At 40.6% G+C, this 27622-nt stretch overlaps 2 protein-coding genes across 12 annotated transcripts; one reads left to right on the top strand and one right to left on the bottom strand.

The window, feature by feature from the left end:
- Window positions 1-1923: 1923 nt before the first annotated feature.
- On the bottom strand, window positions 1924-14853 carry Pop4 (ribonuclease P/MRP subunit POP4). 11 transcript variants are annotated; one of them, XM_053779317.2, is made up of 4 exons: window positions 14731-14853; window positions 5135-5240; window positions 3843-4029; window positions 1929-3094 (listed from the first exon to the last, which is right to left on the bottom strand). In XM_053779317.2, coding segments are annotated over exons 2-4 (762 nt in total). In that variant the 5' UTR covers window positions 5137-5240; window positions 14731-14853; the 3' UTR covers window positions 1929-2521. The 11 variants fall into 11 exon arrangements, with proteins under 11 accessions (XP_069945844.1, XP_053635292.1, XP_053635290.1 ...); XM_053779315.2 differs by lacking the exon at window positions 14731-14853 and adding an exon at window positions 7287-7707; XM_053779321.2 differs by having other exon boundaries at window positions 1931-3094; window positions 5146-5240.
- On the top strand, window positions 14784-27313 carry LOC128690596 (cytochrome P450 3A40). The gene is made up of 6 exons (XM_053779314.2): window positions 14784-14923; window positions 18053-19171; window positions 19326-19454; window positions 23573-23679; window positions 24139-24282; window positions 26548-27313. Exons 2-6 carry the CDS (start codon window positions 18074-18076, stop codon window positions 26669-26671), a joined length of 1602 nt encoding a protein of 533 aa, XP_053635289.2. The 5' UTR covers window positions 14784-14923; window positions 18053-18073; the 3' UTR covers window positions 26672-27313.
- Window positions 27314-27622: the final 309 nt, after the last annotated feature.

Genomic DNA, 27622 nt, shown 5'->3' with positions numbered 1-27622 from the left:
AGAAAAAGTTTTGGAGTGAGATTAACAAGTTAAGAAAGCCTAGAGAACAAATGGATTTGTCAGTTAAAAATAGGAGAGGAGAGTTATTAAATGGAGAGGTAGAGGTATTGGGAAGATGGAAGGAATATTTTGAGGAATTGTTAAATGTTGATGAAGATAGGGAAGCTGTGATTTCGTGTATAGGGCAAGGAGGAATAACATCTTGTAGGAGTGAGGAAGAGCCAGTTGTGAGTGTGGGGGAAGTTCGTGAGGCAGTAGGTAAAATGAAAGGGGGTAAGGCAGCCGGGATTGATGGGATAAAGATAGAAATGTTAAAAGCAGGTGGGGATATAGTTTTGGAGTGGTTGGTGCAATTATTTAATAAATGTATGGAAGAGGGTAAGGTACCTAGGGATTGGCAGAGAGCATGCATAGTTCCTTTGTATAAAGGCAAAGGGGATAAAAGAGAGTGCAAAAATTATAGGGGGATAAGTCTGTTGAGTGTACCTGGTAAAGTGTATGGTAGAGTTATAATTGAAAGAATTAAGAGTAAGACGGAGAATAGGATAGCAGATGAACAAGGAGGCTTTAGGAAAGGTAGGGGGTGTGTGGACCAGGTGTTTACAGTGAAACATATAAGTGAACAGTATTTAGATAAGGCTAAAGAGGTCTTTGTGGCATTTATGGATTTGGAAAAGGCGTATGACAGGGTGGATAGGGGGGCAATGTGGCAGATGTTGCAAGTGTATGGTGTAGGAGGTAGGTTACTGAAAGCAGTGAAGAGTTTTTACGAGGATAGTGAGGCTCAAGTTAGAGTACGTAGGAAAGAGGGAAATTTTTTCCCAGTAAAAGTAGGCCTTAGACAAGGATGTGTGATGTCACCGTGGTTGTTTAATATATTTATAGATGGGGTTGTAAGAGAAGTAAATGCGAGGGTCTTGGCAAGAGGCGTGGAGTTAAAAGATAAAGAATCACACACAAAGTGGGAGTTGTCACAGCTGCTCTTTGCCGATGACACTGTGCTCTTGGGAGATTCTGAAGAGAAGTTGCAGAGATTGGTGGATGAATTTGGTAGGGTGTGCAAAAGAAGAAAATTAAAGGTGAATACAGGAAAGAGTAAGGTTATGAGGATAACAAAAAGATTAGGTGATGAAAGATTGAATATCAGATTGGAGGGAGAGAGTATGGAGGAGGTGAACGTATTCAGATATTTGGGAGTGGACGTGTCAGCGGATGGGTCTATGAAAGATGAGGTGAATCATAGAATTGATGAGGGAAAAAGAGTGAGTGGTGCACTTAGGAGTCTGTGGAGACAAAGAACTTTGTCCTTGGAGGCAAAGAGGGGAATGTATGAGAGTATAGTTTTACCAACGCTCTTATATGGGTGTGAAGCGTGGGTGATGAATGTTGCAGCGAGGAGAAGGCTGGAGGCAGTGGAGATGTCATGTCTGAGGGCAATGTGTGGTGTGAATATAATGCAGAGAATTCGTAGTTTGGAAGTTAGGAGGAGGTGCGGGATTACCAAAACTGTTGTCCAGAGGGCTGAGGAAGGGTTGTTGAGGTGGTTCGGACATGTAGAGAGAATGGAGCGAAACAGAATGACTTCAAGAGTGTATCAGTCTGTAGTGGAAGGAAGGCGGGGTAGGGGTCGGCCTAGGAAGGGTTGGAGGGAGGGGGTAAAGGAGGTTTTGTGTGCGAGGGGCTTGGACTTCCAGCAGGCATGCGTGAGCGTGTTTGATAGGAGTGAATGGAGACAAATGGTTTTTAATACTTGACGTGCTGTTGGAGTGTGAGCAAAGTAACATTTATGAAGGGATTCAGGGAAACCGGCAGGCCGGACTTGAGTCCTGGAGATGGGAAGTACAGTGCCTGCACTCTGAAGGAGGGGTGTTAATGTTGCAGTTTAAAAACTGTAGTGTAAAGCACCCTTCTGGCAAGACAGTGATGGAGTGAATGATGGTGAAAGTTTTTCTTTTTCGGGCCACCCTGCCTTGGTGGGAATCGGCCGGTGTGATAATAATAATTCTGCCATTGATATTTTAGATAATGAAAATACAGTGGTACCCTGAGTTTTGTACATACTTCGTTCCAGAAGGCTGTTCGAGTGCCGTTACTGATCGAATCTGTTCCCATAAGGAATAATGTAAATTAAATTAGCCCATTTCAGCTTCCCAAAAATACATTTACAAAAGCATTTACAATAATACACTTACATAATTGTTTGAGTTGGGAACTGTACGAAACTTGGGGTACTACTGTACAGAAATAATGGGATGCCTTATTTCTCATCTTTAATGAACACCTGTTTTGTTTTATTATTAAACATACTATAATACACTTTAAGATTAAAAACAAAACAAGATATTGCAATTTTTCTTAACCATCTCCTACCCTAGATCGAATCTGATTACCTCCCAATCTCCAAGAGTTTTTTGACCCATATGGACTTGTCATTTCAATAAAAATATAATAATAATAATAATAAAATAATAATAATAATAATAATAATAATAATAATAATAATAATAATAATAATAATGAATTATAACCACAGACTGAGCTTCTTGAAATTATGCTTTGCTCTTTCTGCTGACCTCTGATGCAAGTGATTACCAAGGACAGAAAAACCAACTTTACCTACAACAAAACTAAATTCACTATGCAATTTGGGAATAATTTTCACTTTATCATTGGGACAGATCATCATAAATGTATTCTTTGTTTCCCTAATGACAATTCCTTGTATGCCTATGTATTCTGAACACCTTGATTTGGTAACTCGCATGAAACAACCAAAATAGTCAATTTTTCGAACTCTGTTTTGCACTGCTTCTGTTTTGGTGTCCCTGTCACCACCTGTCCAGCCACTCTCCATAAAGTGAGTAATACCAAGGAGGGCTTCAGCATATTTCTTCCAAATATCATTTATGGGTAAAAACATTTCGAAAGTTTTATTCGAACGGTCAACCTTATGTAGTCCCAATTCTCGCCTCTCACGACCTGTCAAACGTTTTTTCCCTCGATGTGGTGCTCGTCCTGGAATGTTTTTTTTCCTAAGGGATTTATGAGGTCTTCGTCTTGCCTTCTTATCAGTCAGCAAGAAGTATTTTCTTACCTAAAATATATCATAAAATATATCATGAATATTAGGTATATTCATATTAATCAATACAAATTATTTTTTTTTAATTTAAATAGTACAGTGAAAAAATGAAGAATTAGACTCATGTGGAGACAACCGACATTGTATAAAAATTAATTGTTTAAATATTAGAATAAAAATCAGGCTAGAATGCCAGGCTAAACAGGGCTGCCTAAATACTTTTCTGTTATGGAGTTCTGAAAGAACAAGATATCAGTAAATGAACAGACAGATTATATACTTAAAGATAAATATATAAATATTACTGTGATGTATGTATTATGAAGTTGACATTTGATAGCAGGTTCAAGGAGTACATTCCTGACATCTTTAAAACTTTATTCCAAATCCAATGGAGGAAAGGGATGTAGTTCATTTCTTCCACATAACAGATCCATGACCTGCCCAGTTTCTGAACACCCTTTCTTGATGGCTAACACCTAATGGCAAATTAATTTACTGGCCATAGTCAATAATAGTCCCTAAGGCAGTGACAGACCATACACACAATCTAGCAGTGCTTCTCACATTCCCTGTTCCACTAGGAGATTGGTGGATGAAACAAGTCATTCAACTTGGAAATGTTAATCTCCATCACTTCCAGGTCACGAGATATGAAATTATCATAACCTCCTTGCACATCTTAGAAATCTATAAGGGTATATATGACTTGCACTCAGGCCTCAAAGAGGCACCAGCACACTACATCTCATACATTCACCTCATTGTCGACGTCGTCTTTGTCACACTTTGGCACATAAGTTTCGAGAAGGTCTCGCAACTGCTGTTTAGATGACTCAGCATCCACCTTCACACTTTGAAGATTAATTAAATCTGATGAACGCTCTGTGATAATTTTTGGAAGAGCATCATAAATTTTTGTTTTACTGTCCATTATGTAACTTTGCCTGTTGAAAGAAAATAGCAACATGAATACATTTGATACAGCATCGAAACTAGATGCATTCTTATTCTACAAACAAACACAGAGCAAACAAGTAACACAGGGTTTCTCAATACAGCCTCTTCTCACTTAACAATGGAGTCGTGTTCCTAAGACCACGTCGGTACACGAATTCGTCGCTAAGTGAGGAGCATACTATAATGGTAGTGGGTTTACGTCAACCATTTTTCATATTGTTTTAATGTTACCTTTGCACCATTCATAACATTTCTGGTATATTTTTAAATGTTTAAACAGTAGTTTACTGTATGTTGTAATAAACAGAATAGAGGAAATCAGCTCTGATATACAGTATTTAGGTATGCATACTGGTCAGAGAGCCTGTCGTAAGTCCGAGTCATCGGTAAACGAGTACGTCGCTAAGTGAGGAGAAGCTGTATTGCGAAATGCATGGTAATAAAATACATACCCAGGAAGTCATGTGGGTACAAATTCACCTGCATAGTAGCAGGGTACAAAGTGGGAAAATATTGTATTCCCCTTATCACTTTTTTATTAACTTAATCTACCTGGTGTAGTTAAAATTGTGAATTGTACAGTAAACCCTTAGTTTACAGAACTTTGATGTAACGGACTTCCAAAATATGGAACGAAGTCCATCGGGTCAACCGATTCAGAAATAACAGACAAAGTCAGTTGGTTACAGAACTGTCCAATATTGCTACAATCACAACAAAACAATCTCAATCCACCACAATCAAAATTACTGATTTTTACATGCTTGAAATTATAACAATTATGAGAATGATTATATCATCAGGGCATCCAAGAATAATAAATATCATAGTAAAATGAAAAAACTTTATACAGTGGAACCTTGGTTTTCGTCATTAATCTATTTGAAAAAATCTGACGAAAGCCTGAATTGTACAAAAATTGAAGCAATATTACCCAAAAGAAATAATGTAAATCCAATTAATCCATTCCAGACACCCAACAATATTAACAAAAAATACATTTTATAGAGAAGAGCTACAGTTTTACATACAAACTAGGGAATACGAACACCGAGGTTCCACTGTATAATACTACTGTAATACCAATCGTACATGGAGTATACCTGGAGAGACTTTCGGGGGTCAATGCCCCTGCTGCCCGGTCTGAGACCAAGCCTCGTGGTGGATCAGGGTCTGATCAACCAGGCTGTTGCTGCGGCTATAAAAAAGTTAGTAACGATTTAATAATATAAGGCATGAAAATACGTAGTAAAGTACTAAATGCTCGTTTGGAGAACTATATTGCATAGTAATTTATGATGAGAAACATGATAACCAAAAAAAAAAAAAAAAAAAAAAAAATAATAAGCTCTTCATCCTAGGAACTGGAGCTACCCTTCCATTAATCAAACCTAACTGTATGCACCTTCTGTTTCTGAGGTGCTGTATGACCCTTGTGAGATTGGTGCTTTCCAGTGAATAAACTGGTATTAACAAGAAATGTCTACTCATCCAGAAACAAGAAACTAAACAGTCTGTTAAGTGACCAAGTTATAGGTTAGGTTAGGTTAGGTTAGATTAGGTTATATAAACCTATTAAAATGTATATTTGCTCACATATAAACAAGTTGAAAATATATGAATGCAGCACATCTGGTAATGTAGTTCAAAATCTGCTAACATTTGAGCAACCAGCTGCTGGTCACACAGCCTCAGCCATTACTGAATATTCAAGCAGTGTTCACTGACATTTTAAGTTAGCTGTTGATTCAGATGGTTGGTTAATGGGGTTTAAAGCCTGTTATCTACATGAAGGTTATTAAGGCTGCATGGTAGCATTTTCACCACCAGTCAAGAATACTTTGATCCCAAAAATAGGGAATAAAATAAACCCCTCAGGATATACCGTATATGCTGAGAGATGACACATCTCTTGGCATGCATATCCTGTGTTTTCAGAGTTTTAGAATTATCAAGTAAGATTTTCATGTTATTAGTCCTTTAATGTGCCTGTATCTCTACATGGGTTCTGAAAGAAATTCTAGTTATGTTTCTTGCATTGTAATAATAATAATTCATGTTCAGTGCTCAACCCACATAATCATTCAGTGCAAAGTCTTGTATTGTAATACTGGTTATATTCAATTTATTACCTTATGCTTTAATTCTAAGTTAATACTGATATTCAGTGTGATGTAGACGTAGATTCACAGCAGTATGTGTAAATGTTTTGCAGTTTTACAAACAGTATGGATTATGTTTAATTGTTTTCTATGGGAATGTGTTCTTGTGTTATGTGAGAAATTATTCTTATAATAGTATTTCATTGTTATGATGGGTTGTATATACTTTACTGCTGTGGATTCCCATGTACATATGCCATTAGTGAAATATGAATCAATGATTATTATTATTATAATCAAAGAGAAGCACTAAACCTACAAGGGTCATACAGCTCTATGAATCAATGAATGTATAAAGATCAATGGTGATTAAGGTATACTGCAACATTATTGCATTTGTGGGTGGAGTCTTAAATTTGTAGGGGTCGATACAGGACTTGACAAATGGGAGGTAATCAGGTTCAATTTAAGGTAAGGGAAGATAGATCCAATTCCTTGTATCAAGAGCCCCTCACTGCCATCTAAGAATTTCCCTTGAGGTGAGACACACTAGGTTAGGTTAGGTCAGGTTTGTCAGGAAACAGGACAGGTGTTTCCTGACATGGGTCTTTGTCAGATGATGACCCGCCTTTGGAGCTTTGATCATCTGACCGAGGCCTTCCGCTGGCTTACCGGTCCACCCATCTAAAAATTATGGTCAGTTATAACTATTTTAATACTTGGTGAGGCACTTTTTGAAAAAAAAAACCGACTAGTTTTTTTTAATATTCTTTACATCTGAGTGCTTCCCATTTTCCCCAGCACTATGACCCCTACGGGCTTAGTGCTTCCCAATAAATACTATAATTCCCAATGATGTGACCCACAACACTAAGCCATATTATTAATCATAACTAAGTTCTAAACCCATAAGGGTTATACAGCGCAGCGCACTAAGCCATAAGTACCCAGCTTCACTAGGTTAAGGCTAACTTTATTCACACACACACTGCTCTAGAAGACACCCGTAAAAGTCTAAACTTGAGTATCAAACTTGAAATAAGTCACTTTGACTTTTTTGGGTTATCCTGGGTTTTCTACACATATGATGCTATGTATGATAATCTATGTAACTGTATTTATGTGTACCTGAATAAACTTACTCCTTTCTTTCTTTCTTTGTTGGGTTTATCAGGGCCACTGACAGCACACGCTGTATCGAGCCCGACTTCTCGATGGTACGAGGAAAAATTGTTGCCCAAGGCTGGACGATGAGAGAAAAGTAACAAAAGTTCCTTTGTAAACAGAGACAGAAACTTAAGTTTCCAATTAGATCCGGTGGATCACCTTGCCAAGCCCCAGCAGAGAGGGACGCCCACACTCCCACCTGAGTTCAGTAACTGGCTTCCCACCAAAGACCGATAAAGAATTATCCGCAGAGCGGAAAAAATGGAGCTGGCTAAAAGTAAGGGGATGTACAGGTGTCCCTCCTGTGGAGTGCCCGGCGGGCAAAATAAGCAAGGATAAGCGTCCCAGTGAGGACGGGGGAAATTTGTCACTGATACTCAGGCGAGAGAGAGACGTCCATACCCGACGAAGGCTGGCGCAGAAGTCCGAATAAACTTATTAATATGCAATAAAGTATTATTGTTGTTGTTGGGGTTTATACGGCCACTGACAGTCAATACTTGTTTGTTCGTTGGGTTTATTAGGGCCACTGACAGCTTCATAATATAATATCTTTATTTATACAAGTACATGTACAAGGTATACAGGCCTAGCTGACATCAATGATATACTACTATATAGAAATAATAAAATAAGGCACAATACCGTGACTGGAACGATACACAAATAACCCGCACATAAAAGAGAGAAGCTTACGACTACGTTTCGGTCCGACTTGGACCATTGACAAAGTCACAGTGTGACTTTGTCAATGGTCCAAGTCGGACAGAATCGTCGTCGTAAGCTTCTCTCTTTTATGTGCGGGTTATTTGTGTACTATATAGAAAGCCGTTTGTTATGCAGAGCATTTCGGGCGAATTAGGTTATTTTGTCCCGGGATGAGGCCCACAACAGTCCACCAACACTCAGGTACCCATTACCAGGAATCGAACCCGGACACTCACAGTGTGAGCGAGAGCTTTTGCCACCAGGCCACGGGGCACCGTCGTATCGAGCTCGACTTCTGGATGTTAAGTAGTTTATTCAGGCATACATAAATACAGTTACATTATCATACATAACAGTAAATGCAAGACAAGCCACGGGGGATGGAAATCTTTAGCTCAAGTACTTTCATACTTCTCAGTGCATCATCATGAGTTGTGCAATGTTGCAATGGCAACAACAGAAGTAGGGTAAGTTTTCCTAGTAGTAGTGTGGAGGCACCCTCCAGTCTCAGACTGTCGGGTGCCTCCACTCTTATTTTTATTTTTATTTATTTATGTCTTTGCAAATGGTACACTGAGATTTTGTATTGACAATAATGGGTTGCAATACAAAGAGAGCCTCTATTATGCTTAGGCATTATGGGCCGACTTAACATTATTGGCTTACAGACTACTTAACACTAAGAATTATGTCGTAGTTGTACAGTAGACCCCTCATGGAAGGTTCCTTGATGTTGGTGAGGGGCTCTTGATTTAGGGAATTGGAACTGTGCTCCAGTTCCCCGAATTAAGCCTGAATGCCTTCCACATCCCCCCCCCCCCGGGCGCTGTATAATCCTACGGGTTTAGCGCTTCCCCTTTGATTATAATAATAATGTACAGTAGATTATTAATTTTAAGTGAATCTAATTTATATAAAACAAAAGATATATTCATATATTCAAAAAATGCTTTTTGTGAAAAGTGATTCAAATTATATTCCTGTCAACAATGGATAAAAGGTTCAAAGTGATTGTTGAAGTTATGATGTGGGAATATATGAGTATGTGTGTACTGAGTATTTAGCATTTAGTCTAGGATGATTAAGTGGCTTTTGAAAGGAGTCTTAAATTGATTTTCAGACTGGGTTACTTTAATATCTTCTGGTAATGAATTCCAAATTTTGGGGCCCTTTATGTGCATAGAGTTTTTACACAGTGTGATATGGACACGAGGTATATCAAAAAGAGATCTGTGTCTTGTGTTGTGGTCATGTGTCCTGTTAAGGTTGGTGAGGAGAAGTTTGAGTGGAGGGTTAATATTTGTGTGTATTGTTCTGTGTATGTAGTAGGCACATGAATAAGTATGGATGTTCTTAATGGTGAGCAGATTCAAACTTTAGAAAATTGGTGGGGTATGCTGGCGGGAGTGGGAATTTGTTATCATTCTGACTGCTGCCTTTTGCTGGGTTATTAGAGGTCTTAGGTGACTGAATGTTGTTGATCCCCATGCACAAATTCCATAGGTGAGGTAAGGGTATAAGAGTGAATGGCACAGTGCCAGGAGAGCTGCTTGTGGAACGTAGTACCTTAACTTTGATAGTATACCTACAGTCTTATAGATTTTCTTGGTTTGTTGTATGTGTGTCTGGAACTTAAGGCTACTGTCAAGGTGGATACCTAGGAATTTTCCCTCTGTAAGTCTTGTGACTGATGATCCGTTTAGCGTTATGTTAATTGGATGATTTGCAGCTTTGTTTCCAAACTGAATGAAACATGTTTTATGAGTATTCAAAACTTACTCTACTTCTCCTGTTGTTGCCTTTGCAACATTGCACATCCTCTCCAGGTAAACTCCCGATGACGCACTGAGAAGTGTGAAAGTACTTGAACTAAAGATTTCCACCCCCCATGGCTTGTCTTGCATTGTTAAGATCGCCTGTCTGTGATTGTTTTGCATAGCAGTGTATGTGTAGAGAACCTAGGATAATCCCCCAAAATCTCAGAGCGACTTATTTCCATTGGGGAAGATTTGTTGTCCATAGCTGGGCGATGAAGGAAAAAGGAACAAGAGTTCCTCTGTAAACAGAAACAGGAACTAAAAGTTCCCAAGTAGATCAGGTGGACCACCTTGCCAAGCACAGCAGAGTGGGACGCCCACACCCCATCTAAGTTCAGTAACCGGCTTCCCGGTGAAAAATGGAGCCGACTATAAGTAAGCCGATGACAGGCGGGCAAAGTAGATGAGGCCAAGCATCCCAGAGAAAGTGGGGAAATTTTGTCATTGATACTCAGGCGAGAGTGAGACGTCCACACCCAACGAAGGTGTATATGGCCAGTAACAGGTGGCGCCGTATCGAGCCCTGCCTGGCTCCTGATGCACGAGGAAAAGAAAATGAACAGAAATAAATGTATTTAGGCTTAAATACACATAAGTACAATTATCATACATAATGCAAATTAGACGGGACAACCCCCAAAAAAGTCAGACAATGTGACTTATTTCCATTGGGGCCCTTGGTTATTACCATTTGGGGCTCTTGGTTATTTCCATTGGGGTTCTTGGTTATTACTATTAGGGTCCTTGGCCATTTCTGTTGGGTCCTTGGTTATTTCCATTGAGGCCTCTTGGTTATTTTCATCAGGGTCCTTTATTATTTCCTTCAGAGTCCTAGGTTATTTCCAGTATGGTCAGTATTTAGGTACAAAACTGACCTAATTTGCCAGATGTGCTCTGCATAACAAGCGGCTTTCTATATAGTAGTATGTCACTGATGACAGGCAGGCCTGTTTACCTTGTACATGTACTTGTAGAAATAACGAAATTATTATTATTATTATTATTATTATTATTATTATTATTAAAATCAATCCTTTTCCTCCTTTTCTGTAGCTTCATTTATTAGTATTTCTTCACTCTTCCTAAATTGATTTATGCTAAGATGGTCTTGACATAGTAGGACAGCCATTCTATCCTCTATTGCTGTATAGTAGGTGTTTAAGGCCTAGCCACCTACTGTATTATTATTATAATCAAGGGGGAAGCGCTAAACCCGGAGGATTATACAGCGCCTGGGGGGGATGTGGAAGGCATTCAGGCTTAATTTGGGGAACTGGAGCACAGATCCAATTCCCTAAATCAAGAGCCCCTCACCAACATCAAGGAACCTTCCTTGAGGGGCCACCTACTGTAGGTATTACAAAATTGTGGTCACTTTCCCTATAATCATATTGGCTTTGGTTCCTAACCTTGACAAAGCCGCCGGATGATATTCTGGACGCTGAGTAATTTTGTAAACATGATTCAGCTTCAGCTGCCTTACACTGTTTTCAGTATTAGACAACTCCAATTGCTGTAGTTCATTCTGGCCATTATGTTTTCTTAAATCCACATCCAGGATGAATCTCATTTTGTTCTGGGTAATTTGTAGTCTGAGTTTTTTGTTTGAGCAGAGTACCAAGAAGAACAAAAGTAATCTACTTGACATTGTATAAGAGGTGGACATAGTCTTCTGAGCTTCAGTAGGTAGACATTGTACCTATTAAGGAACAAGTTTATGTGGTTGTGCGTTATTTACAATAGCCAAAGTCAGGACATTTTTTCAGAATGGTTGAAAATATGGCACTGTAGATAAAATACTCTGGCATTTCTTGAACATTTGTGAGTGAGTCGTCTATGAATTCATTAATTTTATTGCATCCCAGCACATAAGGACGTAAAGTGTGACAATAGTCCATCTGACAATAGTCCATTTTGGTTATTTCTATATCAGGTGGTGATGTTGACGCAACCTCCCAGAGGTAATTGTAACCCAGCCTGAGTCGGGTGGTAGTGACATCCAAGACTGTTGATTTTGTTGGCTGCACCGGACATGTGGCTCCTCTTGCATGCTAGAATGATGATAGGTCGACTGACTGGTGTTAGTCTCAAGTCAGTGAAGGTCGGTTGAGGTTATTTTCTTTTATTATTATTCCCTAACTGATAACCGACAGCCCAAGATTATATTTCTACTCCCTCCTTAAAGCATTTATGGATAATAAAGAATTATTTACAATTAAGGTGTTAATCTTAGATACGTGGAAACATTTGAGGTGCAAAGAGTGTAGCAAACAGTTCAATTTGAAGGTAGAAGCCCAGTTATCGATACATACATACACAACACCTCAATTACTGGGAGCGATTGAGGTTTCTAAACCTGTATTCCCTGGAACGCAGGAGGGAGAGATACATGATTATATACACCTGGAAAATCCTAGAGGGACTAGTACCGAACTTGCACACGAAAATCACTCACTACGAAAGCAAAAGACTTGGCAGACGATGCACCATCCCCCCAATGAAAAGCAGGGGTGTCACTAGCACGTTAAGAGACCATACAATAAGTGTCAGGGGCCCGAGACTGTTCAACTGCCTCCCAGCACACATAAGGGGGATTACCAACAGACCCCTGGCAGTCTTCAAGCTGGCACTGGACAAGCACCTAAAGTCAGTTCCTGATCAGCCGGGCTGTGGCTCGTACGTTGGTTTGCGTGCAGCCAGCAGCAACAGCCTGGTTGATCAGGGGCTGATCCACCAGGAGGCCTGGTCACAGACCGGGCCGCGGGGGCGTTGACCCCCGAAACTCTCTCCAGGTAAACTCCAGGTATCAACATAAATATTTATCTCCATAACTTCCATGAATGGGAACCCGATACATTAGTAAAGTCTTTTATACGGTCATTGGTTTTCATTCTTCTCGTGTACTTTACAGGAGCACATCTTTTATCTCTTTTGGTATGCAGTTCATATATATATATATATATATATATATATATATATATATATATATATATATATATATATATATATATATATATATATATATATAATGTGTGTGTGTGTATATATATGTGTGTATATATATATATATATATATATATATATATATATATATATATATATATATATATATATATATATTATTTTTTTTATTATTATCACACTGGCCGATTCCCACCAAGGCAGGGTGGCCCGAAAAAGAAAAACTTTCACCATCATTCACTCCATCACTGTCTTGCCAGAAGGGTGCTTTACACTACAGTTTTTAAACTGCAACATTAACACCCCTCCTTCAGAGTGCAGGCACTGTACTTTCCATCTCCAGGACTCAAGTCCGGCCTGCCGGTTTCCCTGAACCCCTTCATAAATGTTACTTTGCTCACACTCCAACAGCACGTCAAGTATTAAAAACCATTTGTCTCCATTCACTCCTATCAAACACGCTCACGCATACCTGCTGGAAGTCCAAGCCCCTCGCACACAAAACCTCCTTTACCCCCTCTCTCCAACCTTTCCTAGGCCGACCCCTACCCCGCCTTCCTTCCACTACAGACTGATACACTCTTGAAGTCATTCTGTTTCGCTCCATTCTCTCTACATGTCCGAACCACCTCAACAACCCTTCCTCAGCCCTCTGGACAACAGTTTTGGTAATCCCGCACCTCCTCCTAACTTCCAAACTACGAATTCTCTGCGTTATATTCACACCACACATTGCCCTCAGACATGACATCTCCACTGCCTCCAGCCTTCTCCTCGCTGCAACATTCATCACCCATGCTTCACACCCATATAAGAGCGTTGGTAAAACTATACTCTCATACATTCCCCTATTTGCCTCCAAGGACAAAGTTCTTTGTCTCCACAGACTTATATATATATATATATATATATATATATATATATATATATATATATATATATATATATATATATATATATATATATATACACACATATACATAGGTATTCATTATACTATATCAAAAACAATACCAGGTCCTCACTGGTCTGTTATCCCCACGGACAGGCTCTGTCTCCTTCCTTGTCTCTTTCCTCCATCGTTGTTCTTCAGTTGTACCGCCCGAGCGGCTAGTTTATTATGCACCTGCGCGTCATCTTATGATCGGTAGTGTAGAAAAAACCAGGGTCACAGAGGTCACGATGGGTCTTTATCAGACAAAATTAGTCATTACGTATTTTATAATTACTTCGCAGTAAGGAATGCAGTCTCAAAAAAACTGATATCCAATTACCATTTGTTTTTTGTAATTACTTAATACAGTTGTACACGGTAAAAAATATAATAAAACATTATTTCTTATCGCCATTCCCGCTATTCTTACGCGCTTGTCAAGTGTGTTAGTTACCATTTTGTCACAGGCACTTGTCGATTAGACACTTGGCCTGTGTGTGTGTACTCACCTAGCTGTGGTTGCAGGGGTCGATTCACAGCTCCTGGCCCCTGTGTGTATGTACTAATCTATATGTGGTTGCCGGGGTCGATTCATAGCTCGTGTATGTGTACTTACCTATTTATCGTCGCAGGGGTCGATTCGTAGCTCCTGACCTCGCCTCATCCCTGGTCGCTATTTGGTCCACTCTCACCCTGTTCTAAGAGCCTTGTCGTACCTCCCCTTAAAGCTATGTATGGTTCCTGCCTCAGCTACATCCCTCTCCAGACTGTTCCACTTCCTGACAACTTTAGTGATGAAGAAATACTCTCAAACATTCCTGTGACCCATTTGAGTTTTCAACCTCTGGACTTGACCCCTTGTTACTGTCCCATCTGGGAAAAACACTGCCAGTGTCCACCTCGTCAATTCCTCTCAGCATTTATACGTCGTTATCATATCCTCCCTATCCATCAGTGTCATCAGGGTGAGTTACTTTAACCTCTCCTTATAGAACACACCACTTAGCTTCGAGACTGGTCTTGTTTGGAGGGAAGTGGAGTACATCTGGTAGAGATGCGCAGAAGAGAGTGAAGAAGCAATGGTGCGTGTGGCTGGTGACGTGTGGTGGTCGTGGGTGTACCGCTGCCAGTGTTCTCCCACACCTCTCTTGATACACTCTAACTCTACCTCTTCCTTGGAATATACCTGAAGGTGAGTCTTTCATTAAATATATTGAGAGGTGATTACCTGTTCAAATATAGATGCTAACGTATGAAGCTGTGTTTTTGCGCGCAGTCTCTTTTTATGTAAGTGTTGGCAGTGTGTGTTCTGTTGCTAGGCGTGTTCTTGCTTAAACTATTGTTTATCTTTTATTGTACCATTAGAACACTAGGTTCTTTTAGTCGCTTTTATTCTACGTAATGGATAAAAGTTGCTATTTGACTGCCACCTATGGCTAATGGAAAACTTTGCATCGGTAAAATACTCCTACAAAGACTTATTTACACATTAAAAAAGTGTCTGTGTTATGATGCGACAATTTAATTAAAATTGTTATATAAATGAAAATTAAAAGACTGTGGAATGGCCTTCAGTAAAATAGGTTATACAAACAAGGAGTGGTGGGTTTCTTGGAGTATATGTACAGAATTGACTTGAATCCCTGTTTTGAGGATTAAATATCCTTGCCTGGTCGCGTATGCGTTATTACACATAGGTATTTTGTCCAGGATATAGCTTACACTGGATTAGTTAATGATTTCCTTGTAAAGATACGGCGCACTGGAATTCTAAGACAACTGAAATCAGACAAAGGCACCGGGGGCGTTGACCCCGGAACACCCAGATATACTCCAGGGATGGGTTTACTGCATATTCTTAGATTGTAGGAAAGCATTTGATACTGTACTTCATTAGATTCACAAGCTAGAGGAACAAGCAGGGTATGAGGCATCAAAAGCCTTTATTTTTATTACATGTAAATTACTTGCCATGGGGGATTGACTCGTGTTTCATGGTTTGTTGATAAATCAAAAATGGAACGGTGCAGACAGGCTACAGGTAGACTTTGACAAACAGAAAGAAGTGTCAAACAAGTGGTTACCGGAGTTAAAGTGCAAGGTCATGAAAATTGGGGATTGGGAAAAGCAACCAGACAGAACACAGCTCGAGAGGCGAGAAACTGCCAATATCTCTAAAAGTCTAAAGGAAAGGGATCTTGAGTGAACATCACACCCAGCACATCGCCAGAGGTGCAAATAAATTTCATTACGTCTGCAGCATATACCAGGATAGCTTCTCAGTACTCAAATGAGCCACAGGGACGTAAGGAAATATTTATTTTAATCGCAGGGTCGTGAATGGAATGGAGGTAGATAAGGTGGTAGAAGCAACCTCTGTTTCAAGAGTAGGACCCACGGTGCCGAGAACCTATAGAGTAGGAGGGGCCAGGAGCTGTGACTTGACTCGGCGAGAATGCATTAACATCTCAAGCACGTCTGATTTTTGTAATTCAGTTGCGCCCCCTCCCCCCCCCCCCGACGGTGCGACCAACAGTCTACTACTATGAGGCAATTACTAATAATTTGTCATTTGCCCTGCTGCTTCATTGGCTACTCTCGGCATATCCTGTGATCAGCAGAGCAAAAATATATAAAGGTCAGGAAGTAGTGTTAACAGTTCAATCTCAAATTATTTCATAAAAAAATTGACCAGTAGTGGGCGAGCAGATTTCTCACTACACTATCGCAGGTCTACCTGTAAAGAGTATCGTTAACAGAAAAGACAGTAACCATAAGTTACAATAGCTCAATTATTTTTTACTTGTACTAGATTCAATTCAGCAAGACTAATTGGAGAAGCTAGAATTTCTTGGTAAGGGGGGGGGGGGTCACACTGAGGCACCCTCCTGCTTGGCTTCAAACTGCTCTTAGTGGAAGGTTTTAGTGTTGAGCTGTGTATATTCTAATTTGCCATGCTTATTGAAGAAATTTAAATATCAATGTCTGCTGACTCGTGAATGTATCTTCCTATTCTCCGAAATACATTAATTTTTTGCCATCAAGAAGCTAATTAGAAGTCATTGGGTAATTTCAGTGTAAAATGTCTTCTAGCAGTTATTCTAGGATATGAATGAAACTATTTATTTTTGTCTCAAGGTTGATACGGATATGCACAAAATAGACAAAAGCGTTAAAATCACACTTGTGGCTTCCCTCACACAGGTCTCCGGGAACACAAGTTGTGTTAATCTAAATTAGCTTTAGTGTCGAATGTAGTTAGCATGGATTGGTTAGTCCCTGGCAGCCTATATGCTTCCACGTCCCTGGCAGCCTATATGCTTCCACGTCCCTGGCAGCCTATATGCTTCCACGTCCCTGGCAGCCTATATGCTTCCACGCCTGTTTGGACACGATGTAATCTCTTAAAACTATTCATAATCAACCATATCTGATATGCTATCTGCGGTTCTCATTAGAGATCAGACTTCTCTTTATATGTGTACACTTGTAATGTTTTGCATAAATCTTCAATCACTCCTTTCCGTGGCTCAATCCTTATTGCGTCCTTTTCTCTAGGTGCTCTATGACCCGTGAAAGTTAAGAGCTTTCCCAAGATTATAATCCCATAAGTTATGTGCAGCAATATTTGACGAAGAAAATGACTCCCTAACCCTGTAATCACATAATGGGAAGAGGCTTATTTGTGGCCCGGTGGCCTGGTGGCTAAAGCTCCCGCTTCACACACGGGGTGCCCGGGTTCGATTCCCGGCGGGTGGAAACATTCGACACGTTTCCTTACACCTGTTGTCCTGTTCACCTAGCAGCAAATAGGTACCTGGGTGTTAGTCGACTGGTGTGGGTCGCATCCTGGGGGACAAGATTAAGGACCCCAATGGAAATAAGTTAGACAGTCCTCGATGACGCACTGACTTTCTTGGGTTATCCTGGGTGGCTAACCCTCCGGGGTTAAAAATCCAAACGAAATCTTATCTTATCTTATTTAAGGTGCTTGTTAAGTCTTAATCGTTTATACATTAACATTCCAGTCACATCATGTAGTAATATAAATTAACTTGCTGAAAGTCCCGTTTTTCTTCGTCACAGTAAAGCACGCGCCCGACAGTGGATTATAATGCTTTATTACGAAATTAATGAAAATTTTCATGAAAGCTTTAAATTAAAATGCAAATGTAAAAGCACCACTAATGGTAAAAATGCCGGAGATATTGAAACTAATGGGTATAAAGGTAATTTACCCACTACCATTCATAGCTCTCGTATCCCCCTGCCCTTAACACTATTTTTTAATACATTGCATTGTGACATTTTCCTTTTTCAGTCTTGAACAGAAGTGATAAACATGGGGCCGGTGGACATAGTGAGCAACCCTTATGGTCTCCTAGCTGCCACTTTCCTTCTGTATGTGGCCTACTGGCTCGTACAACGCAGACGTCAGCACGCTGTGTTCTCCCAGCTGGGAATTCCCTATGTGAAGCCTCATATTATCTATGGCAGCAATGATGTACTGCGGAAGCCCGGGATCCTAGTTACTGATTTTATAGGTCAATATATTCAGAAGTACGGCAAAGTCTTCGGCTTTTACATCGGCAGTAAACCTATGCTGGTTGTAGCTGACTTAGACCTCATCAGGCAGGTACTTGTAAAAGATTTTCACAACTTCTCTAACCGACCAAAGTTAGTGGTGAGGGCACAACCGGTTGTTGATACTGTTGTTGGTCTCCGGGACCAGCGTTGGAAGGACGTTCGCTCTGTCCTGGCTCCTACGTTTTCTATGGTGAAAATGAAATGCATGGCTGGCATCATGAATCAGAAGATTGATGAACTGTTGACCATTATTGCGGAGACGCATGCAAGAGGAGAACCAGTCGAATGGTATTCTACTTTCCAGGGCCTGACACTCGACGTGATCAGCGAGTGTGCTTTGGCCATGAAGACTGACTGTCAGAGAAATCAAGACAAAGACAAATTTTTCGTAGCCGTGAAAGCGTTCTTGAAGAATGCCATCAATCCAGCAGTTCTCCTTGCTCTGTATTTCCCATTCTTCGCCAATTTTTTGAGCTACGCCAGTAACAAACTGGTTTTGTCGGGAAGGATGACACAGATGATAGTCGAACACCTTAAGACTGTAATTTCCATCCGTCGTAGGGACTTAAGCACAAAGTACATAGATGTGCTGCAGCTAATGCTAGAGGCTGCAGAGTCTCGGGTAGACAACTCTGGCGATGGTGTCGAGACCAACGAAGCTGCCTTGGCCTCGGACAAGGAGAGACCAAAACAAACATTGCTTACCGACGGAGAGATCATCGCTAACGCCTGGGTCTTCTTGCTGGGTGGTTTCGAGACTACAGCCAACACACTCACTTACACCACGTACCTGCTGGCGACGCACCCCGAGACTCAAGAGAGACTTTACGAAGAGATTTGTAATGCATTTCAGGTAAATGATTACCTATTTTTTTACCTACTTACTAGAGCCGAAGAGCAATGCTCCTGATGGCAAATATTTTATCATTTAAACTTCCTCAAGATGTGAATGGATCATACCCCCAATTTAAGAAATTGCAGAATAATCATAAAGCTTGTATCCTCAGACTGATGACCAGCTGACCTACGAACAAGTGAAGGAATTAAAGTATCTTGAGGAGGTTCTGAGCGAGTCCCTGAGGCTGTACCCGCCTGTGGTCAACTTCGTCACTAGAGAATGTGCTCAGGATTTCAAGGTCAGCTTTATTACCTCTACTTTTCATTTTAAGAGTTATACAGTATCACCCTCTACGTATATACACCTCAAGCTGGCGCCTAACAGCAGCAGTATAAACTGACACTAATGCATATACTTAATCTATACATGGTAAAAGACAGATGGACGGGGCTGCTAAGTTTAGTTCCGCCTGAGCAGCTAGTTTATTGTGCACCTATTGGCTCAAATAACTTAGAAATCAGCACGGTGTGTTCTCTCAGATGGGAATTCCCTATGTAAAGCTTTAGAGTAGCTGCGCTGCTACTCTGAGCGGTAACTCGCAAAAAAAAAAAATTGATCGGTCAGTCTTTATCAAACCGCACTGAGCATTGTTACATTACTAGTAAGGAATATTAGTTATTTCGTACTTTAAAATGATCTCGTATAGCTGTTATCCACAGTAAAGAAAGAGTCAGATTGCTTGTTTACAACTAAAGATAAACAATGATCATAGCTGGGTTGCAATCTCTGTGAAAAGTTTGATACTCTAGTAGATGCAAAAAGTGGATACAACCTCAACTTTTCAAATCTTATTAACAAGGAGTTTTTCCATATCTTGAAAGGTTGAATGTTTAGACACTGATATAATGCTGCAATGTATGGCCCTGTCTGTCCAGTCATTTTGTAAACATCTCCATACAAACCATACTGCCAGAGATGCTTACAGTCTATCCTTAATATAGCAGCAACATCTTGCACTCCAATAATCTCTACTTTCTGCATAGATATGTTTGACTTGACACACTTCATTATGATGGATAATGGATCTGCCAGTTTCTATATGTGCTGTTCTACTCCCCTGAAGCTCGTTTGCTAGTTCCTTTCTGACAGCGGTTCCTCATCTTTTTTGAAAAAAATAAAGTTGTACGCCACATTGTTATTTAATGCATTTCACCAATTGATCAACTTCGTCATGCTCCTGGAGACCATGTGAGAGGGAATCCACAAACTACTGTGATCATTTAATTTGTGTAGCTGTGCCTAGCTTCATACACAAGAATGCTACATTCAAAATTCAGGATATTTAGAGCAAGTAATGAGAATGTTGGTTACGATTATTGTGCGGTCGTAGCTTCGACAAGATTAAAAGGAACCAGTATGAAAAACATCTCAGTTTGTAAGGCGGAAGCAGTTATTAATTCTTATACACCTTTGTATTGTAGTGCTATCAGGATCTTGCGTATTATAAGTACATCATTTTTGCAGTTCTAACGTTTACACCATATTTAAGTTTATATCCCACAAGTTCTTAAAACTTAGTCGCGGAGTTTAAAAATGTAATGCTCGGCTTTATAACTTCATTGCTTTCCACTTGACTAGTGTTCTCAGTACTAGGAACAGGTTAAGAGAACGAACCGATAAGTAGGGGACATGAAGCGGTGTAAGACTATAAAAGGTCCCCTGGAACAGATTTTAGTCTTACGAGATCAGATGACAATAGTACACTGGAGAGCCCCTGGTTGCAGAGTTTTTCGGAAAACTTTAAACCTATTCTAGGGCTGGTACATAAACATTGCACATGCATTTGCACGAGGATATTTTTATTTATTTTTTTATTAGCACACTGGAGTTTACCTGGAGAGAGTTTCGGGGGTCAACGCCCCCGCGGCCCGGTCTGTGACCAGGCCTCCTGGTGGATCAGCGCCTGATCAACCAGGCTGTTGCTGCTGGCTGCACGCAAACCAACGTACGAGCCACAGCCCGGCTGATCAGGAACTGACTTTAGGTGCTTGTCCAGTGCCAGCTTGAAGACTGCCAGGGGTCTGTTGGTAATCCCCCTTATGTGTGCTGGGAGGCAGTTGAATAGTCTCGGGCCCCTGACACTTATTGTATGGTCTCTTAACGTGCTAGTGACACCCCTGCTTTTCATTGGGGGGATGGTGCATCGTCTGCCAAGTCTTTTGCTTTCGTAGTGAGTGATTTTCGTGTGCAAGTTCGGTACTAGTCCCTCTAGGATTTTCCAGGTGTATATAATCATGTATCTCTCCCTCCTGCGTTCCAGGGAATACAGGTTTAGAAACCTCAAGCGCTCCCAGTAATTGAGGTGTTTTATCTCCGTTATGCGCGCCGTGAAAGTTCTCTGTACATTTTCTAGGTCGGCAATTTCACCTGCCTTGAAAGGTGCTGTTAGAGTGCAGCAATATTCCAGCCTAGATAGAACAAGTGACCTGAAGAGTGTCATCATGGGCTTGGCCTCCCTAGTTTTGAAGGTTCTCATTATCCATCCTGTCATTTTTCTAGCAGATGCGATTGATACAATGTTATGGTCCTTGAAGGTGAGATCCTCCGACATAATCACTCCCAGGTCTTTGACGTTGGTGTTTCGCTCTATTTTGTGGCCAGAATTTGTTTTGTACTCTGATGAAGATTTAATTTCCTCATGTTTACCATATCTGAGTAATTGAAATTTCTCATCGTTGAACTTCATATTGTTTTCTGCAGCCCACTGAAAGATTTGGTTGATGTCCGCCTGGAGCCTTGCAGTGTCTGCAATGGAAGACACTGTCATGCAGATTCGGGTGTCATCTGCAAAGGAAGACACGGTGCTGTGGCTGACATCCTTGTCTATGTCGGATATGAGGATGAGGAACAAGATGGGAGCTAGTACTGTGCCTTGTGGAACAGAGCTTTTCACCGTAGCTGCCTCGGACTTTACTCTGTTGACGACTACTCTCTGTGTTCTGTTAGTGAGGAAATTATAGATCCATCGACCGACTTTTCCTGTTATTCCTTTAGCGCGCATTTTGTGCGCTATTACGCCATGGTCACACTTGTCGAAGGCTTTTGCAAAGTCTGTATATATTACATCTGCATTCTTTTTGTCTTCTAGTGCATTTAGGACCTTGTCGTAGTGATCCAGTAGTTGAGACAGACAGGAGCGACCTGTTCTAAACCCATGTTGCCCTGGGTTGTGTAACTGATGGGTTTCTAGATGGGTGGTGATCTTGCTTCTTAGGACCCTTTCAAAGATTTTTATGATATGGGATGTTAGTGCTATTGGTCTGTAGTTCTTTGCTGTTGCTTTACTGCCCCCTTTGTGGAGTGGGGCTATGTCTGTTGTTTTTAGTAACTGAGGGACGACCCCCGTGTCCATGCTCCCTCTCCATAGGATGGAAAAGGCTCGTGATAGGGGCTTCTTGCAGTTCTTGATGAACACAGAGTTCCATGAGTCTGGCCCTGGGGCAGAGTGCATGGGCATGTCATTTATCGCCTGTTCGAAGTCATTTGGCGTCAGGATAACATCGGATAGGCTTGTGTTAATCAAATTTTGTGGCTCTCTCATAAAAAATTCATTTTGATCTGGCCGATTCCCACCATGGCAGGGTGGCCCGAAAAAGAAAAACTTTCACCATCATTCACTCCATCACTGTCTTGCCAGAAGGATGCTTTACACTACAGTTTTTAAACTGCAACATTAACACCCCTCCTTCAGAGTGCAGGCACTGTACTTCCCATCTCCAGGACTCAAGTCCGGCCTGCCGGTTTCCCTGAATCCCTTCATAAATGTTACTTTGCTCACACTCCAACAGCACGTCAAGTATTAAAAACCATTTGTCTCCATTCACTCCTATCAAACACGCTCACGCATGCCTGCTGGAAGTCCAAGCCCCTAGCACACAAAACCTCCTTTACCCCTCTCCCTCCAACCTTTCCTAGACCGACCCCTACCCCGCCTTCCTTCCACTACAGACTGATACACTCTTGAAGTCACTGTTTTGCTCCATTCTCTCTACATGTCCGAACCACCTCAACAACCCTTCCTCGGCCCTCTGGACAACAGTTTTGGTAATCCCGCACCTCCTCCTATCTTCCAAACTACGATTTCTCTGCATTATATTCACACCACACATTGCCCTCAGACATGACATCACTGCCTCCAGCCTTCTCCTCGCTGCAACATTCATCACCCATGCTTCACACCCATATAAGAGCGTTGATAAAACTATACTCTCATACATTCCCCTCTTTGCCTCCAAGGAGGATATTAAGAACATAAAGAATCATTAGATGTATATTAAAAATATATTAACTAAACTCGTTCGTGTAATCTTGTCTTACCCCGTCCTCTTTCTGTCCGTATAACTTTCATTCTTCCAGCTGGGTGACTACATGGTTCCTAAAGACATGACCATCGTGGTGCCCATCTGGCAGCTTCACCGGGACCCAGAGCAGTGGCCACAACCTGACAAATTCGACCCGGACAGGCGAGTCCAAAATGCTTTGCAATCGTGTCATTACGATTTCTCGAGTCGAGTCGAGCCAAAATGCTTGTTATAAAAGACAAATTTAAAAAAAAATGAAAAAGCTTTTGTGACATTGCGTAGATCTTTATCAAGTTTACAAAAGTTTTTTTTTTTTTCATTAATGTACCTTAGACATATTACCAATGTAGCTTTTGTCAGTAATGCAAATGCTGCACACCTAAATTAATCAGGAAACTGACAGTTTTTTTTTTTTTAAATTTACTAAAAGTCAATGAACGCTTATCGATCAAATTATGAATGCCTGGTATTTTGTTTTTCTCCATTTTAATGTATATATCCAGCGGAACAAAATATTAGTAAATACCAGCCGACGGGCTGGCTCACGTCGTGACAACCTTCACATGATAGTTTGTGGTACATAACGTTAACTCCTTGCTGAAACTCCCTCTTATTGCGCAGGTTCTCCAGCGACGCCAAGGCAACAGAGACGAGACACCCAATGTCTTACATTCCCTTCGGTGCTGGGCCCAGGAACTGTCCTGGCATGAGGTTTGCCCAGCTCGAAGCTAAACTTGCACTCGCCAGGATAGTTAAGAACTACAGGTATGCTATTTAAACATTTATTTTCATTGGTAATAACTGCTCTCAAATCTAATATATATATATATATATATATATATATATATATATATATATATATATATATATATATATATATATATATATATATATATATAATATATAAAATATATATATATGACACACTAGTGGCGGAGACGTTCCTTATGTGATTTGTGCTTCTGGCTGAATTAACTCTCTCTCTCTCTCTCTCTCTCTCTCTCTCTCTCTCTCTCTCTCTCTGAGTTATTTATTGACAACGTTTCAGCCACACAGTAGGCCTTTTTTCGCTCCTGCAGTGAAACTTCACCAGCCATTACGCAGACGGGTCGTGCCTGAGGCTATTGGTGCTAGTATCCCACATCCATCACATGTTCCACAGCCCCACATATATCTTTCGCAGGCCCTCATATGCATCACACTGACTAGACACTTTCAGCAGATAGTAGTCTAGTTCGCTCCTGTGTATTCCAACTTTAGATTATCCATCTCTTGTAATCCCACTTTTCATTGGCATCCTTCAGTTAGTACTGACGGGTTTGTATATGAAGTGGTAAAACATTAGAGGAGTATGTTATTATATTAGTCACTGGAGAAGCTAAACACGCATGGATAATGTATCGCCTGCATCTTGTACAAAGACCTGTGTTACACGCTTGAACATCTAGAATTAGGTAGATATCTAGTCCAAGGAACTGGAAGCAGCCTTCCTTTCCATGGATCCAAGCCGACGGCTTCCCATAACCCCATTAATAAGCAGCTATGATAATGAGTTTCGTTTTCTCCAAATGATTAAAATAAATTGAACAGTCGGCTAATAACTGTTGCTCTCTTTACCATCTTAGCTCATCATAAAGCTGATAAACATTATCAATGTATTTTTTACCTCCATACTATCACACATTGAATAAGCTTAATTTGTTATTGCTGTGGTAGAAGACTGTCGAAATTATTAATTCTGAGGCTTCTTAACCCAGGATAACATACACCTGGAAATATAAACACATATGCAATGTGAAGTGATCCTTTATTGACAACGTTTCGCCCACACAGTGAGCTTTTTCAAGTCAAACAGATCTACCTGGGGTGGAAGGTACGTGAGTATTTATAGTCAGGTGGAGAAGGCTGAATGTGATGATCTGCCGAGTGGGGTTATAGTCTATAATCTTGGGTAGCTTGGAAGAGAGATTGGAGAAGTATGAGTAGACCTTCTGCAGTGTTCTATGTTCTTATGTGGGATAGCGATGAAGAAGTTTCTTGGCAAGTGGTTCATCTGTTATAGAAGCCGTTGTTCTGGTTGAAGTTGTAGGATACAGAGATAAGCGATGATTCCAGGATTCTTCGGTATTGAGTGTTGTCTTCTCTGGCGATAAGTCTTGATAAGTCCTATGTTCCCACATAAGAACATAGGAATGGAGGAACACTGCAGAAGGTCTACTCGTATACTTATCCAATCTCTCTTCCAAGCTATCCAAGATTTTAGACTATAACTCCACTCGGTAGATCATCACATGCAGCATTCTCCACCTGACCCAGCCTTCTCAACCTGACTATAAATATTCACGTACCTTCTATCCAGGTAGATCTGTTTGTGACTTGAAAAAGTCCACTGTGTGGGCGAAACTGTCAATAAAGGATCACATTATACTGCATGTGTGTTTATATTTTCATTGTGTCGGTATGTTGTACCATTTATTTCCATAACATACACCTGCGTCCTACTAGGTGAATGGAGGCAGCAAGTGCAAGGAAATATGCTTCTTGTTGTTGTCGGAAATCAAACCCTGGTCTGTGTGTGCAAGCTGACTTAGGTACCTTTTATTGAACTTGAATTTTTTAATCAGAAGCACTAAACCCTTTGGGGAATAACATAAGAAAGGAGGCAGTCAGGTTACTAGCATTTTTTTAGTTGAAGCAAGTAAGGAGGTAAGTGGAGTTAAAAGTTCTCAATCACCTGATGTGAGTATTAAAAGTATTGTCAGCGTTATGAGTGTTAGGCATTGTACTGCAAGCCAGTTTGTGGTGGTAGGAGGCACACCTGACTTTGCACACACCCGACTTTGCACACACCCATCCACCCACCACACCATTGGCACTCGTACAGACCAGCCAAGTCACCGTGCTAGGCCATTCAGTGATCGTGCTAACCCAGAAAACCTTAAGATCTACATTAATATCACTTGTGTTGGTAAAATTTCTTTTATATGTATTTGCTATAACATTACCATAGCAATCTTAATTTGCCCTCAGGTTGGAGGTATGCGAGGGCACGCCTCGACCGCTGACCTTCACCATACCGACAGTAGCCATCAACCCAGCTACACCAGTCTACATAAAGGCTGTACCCAGAGAATCTAATCTAAAGTCATCTTAAAATGCTAGTTTTTCTAACTTAAGAACAAAGCTAGACTACTACTGATGGCTGTGATGTAGGTGTTAATGTTCACCCTACAGTGAGAACAAATTATATAAATTTCTAAGAATCTTCCATATTTCTGAATGTCGTATATGCAAGTTACTAATGTTTTGTGAGCCATAATTCCTGGAAATTCAGCATGAACAGTATACCGTGAGTTTATTAATTTGTTCAGAAGCTAGACCCCTGTGGGTTTAACGCTTAGTTATAATTTATGATCAGAAGCTAATGTTTGTAGTATTGTTCGTGGTGAAGCGCTAAACCCGCAAGGGAGATACAGCTTCTGGGGACTGAAGTAATTATATTTAATATAAGGAATGGAAGGGCAGTTATTTAGGTCATGAAGCCTTCAACCTCACACTTTCCCTGAATGAACTTCATATGGAATGAACTGGAAAATACTGTGTAAGAGTAAACAGAATTTGGATGTTGTTGGCAGTGATTGACACTGGAACCATTCTTCGGGTTAAGCGCTAAACGTCATTATACTATGGGAAAACATTAGTACATTATTGCAGTGGACAGCACTGCATGACCATTGTGGGTTTAGCGTTTAGTTGTGATCATAATTACTGCAGTGGAATAAATGTAATTCATGTGTCTTTAATATCATACCCCTTCGTTCTTCGTCAGGCACTCGTAATTAAGGCTAATGTAAATAGTCAAGTAATGTGGCTTTATAAGACCTGTGAGCCTCCCAGGTTATCGTCCACAGTAGTCCAACACTGTATTGCTAGGTGAACAGAGGCAGCAGGTATAAGGAAACTTAACACTACCTCTCCGCCTTGCTCGAGGACTGATCAGACTGGACACAGACTAACCCATGGACAATAATTTTCAGAAAATCTTGCTTCGTTGTGAAGCTCTTCTTGTATAGCTTTGGTTGTCGCATTGGCGTGGTGAAGAGGC

This window comes from Cherax quadricarinatus, chromosome 29 (assembly GCF_038502225.1).
Source record: "Cherax quadricarinatus isolate ZL_2023a chromosome 29, ASM3850222v1, whole genome shotgun sequence".
In the NCBI taxonomy this organism is placed as follows: Eukaryota; Metazoa; Arthropoda; class Malacostraca; order Decapoda; family Parastacidae; genus Cherax; species Cherax quadricarinatus.
This window is presented reverse-complemented; position numbering and strand designations above follow the sequence as displayed.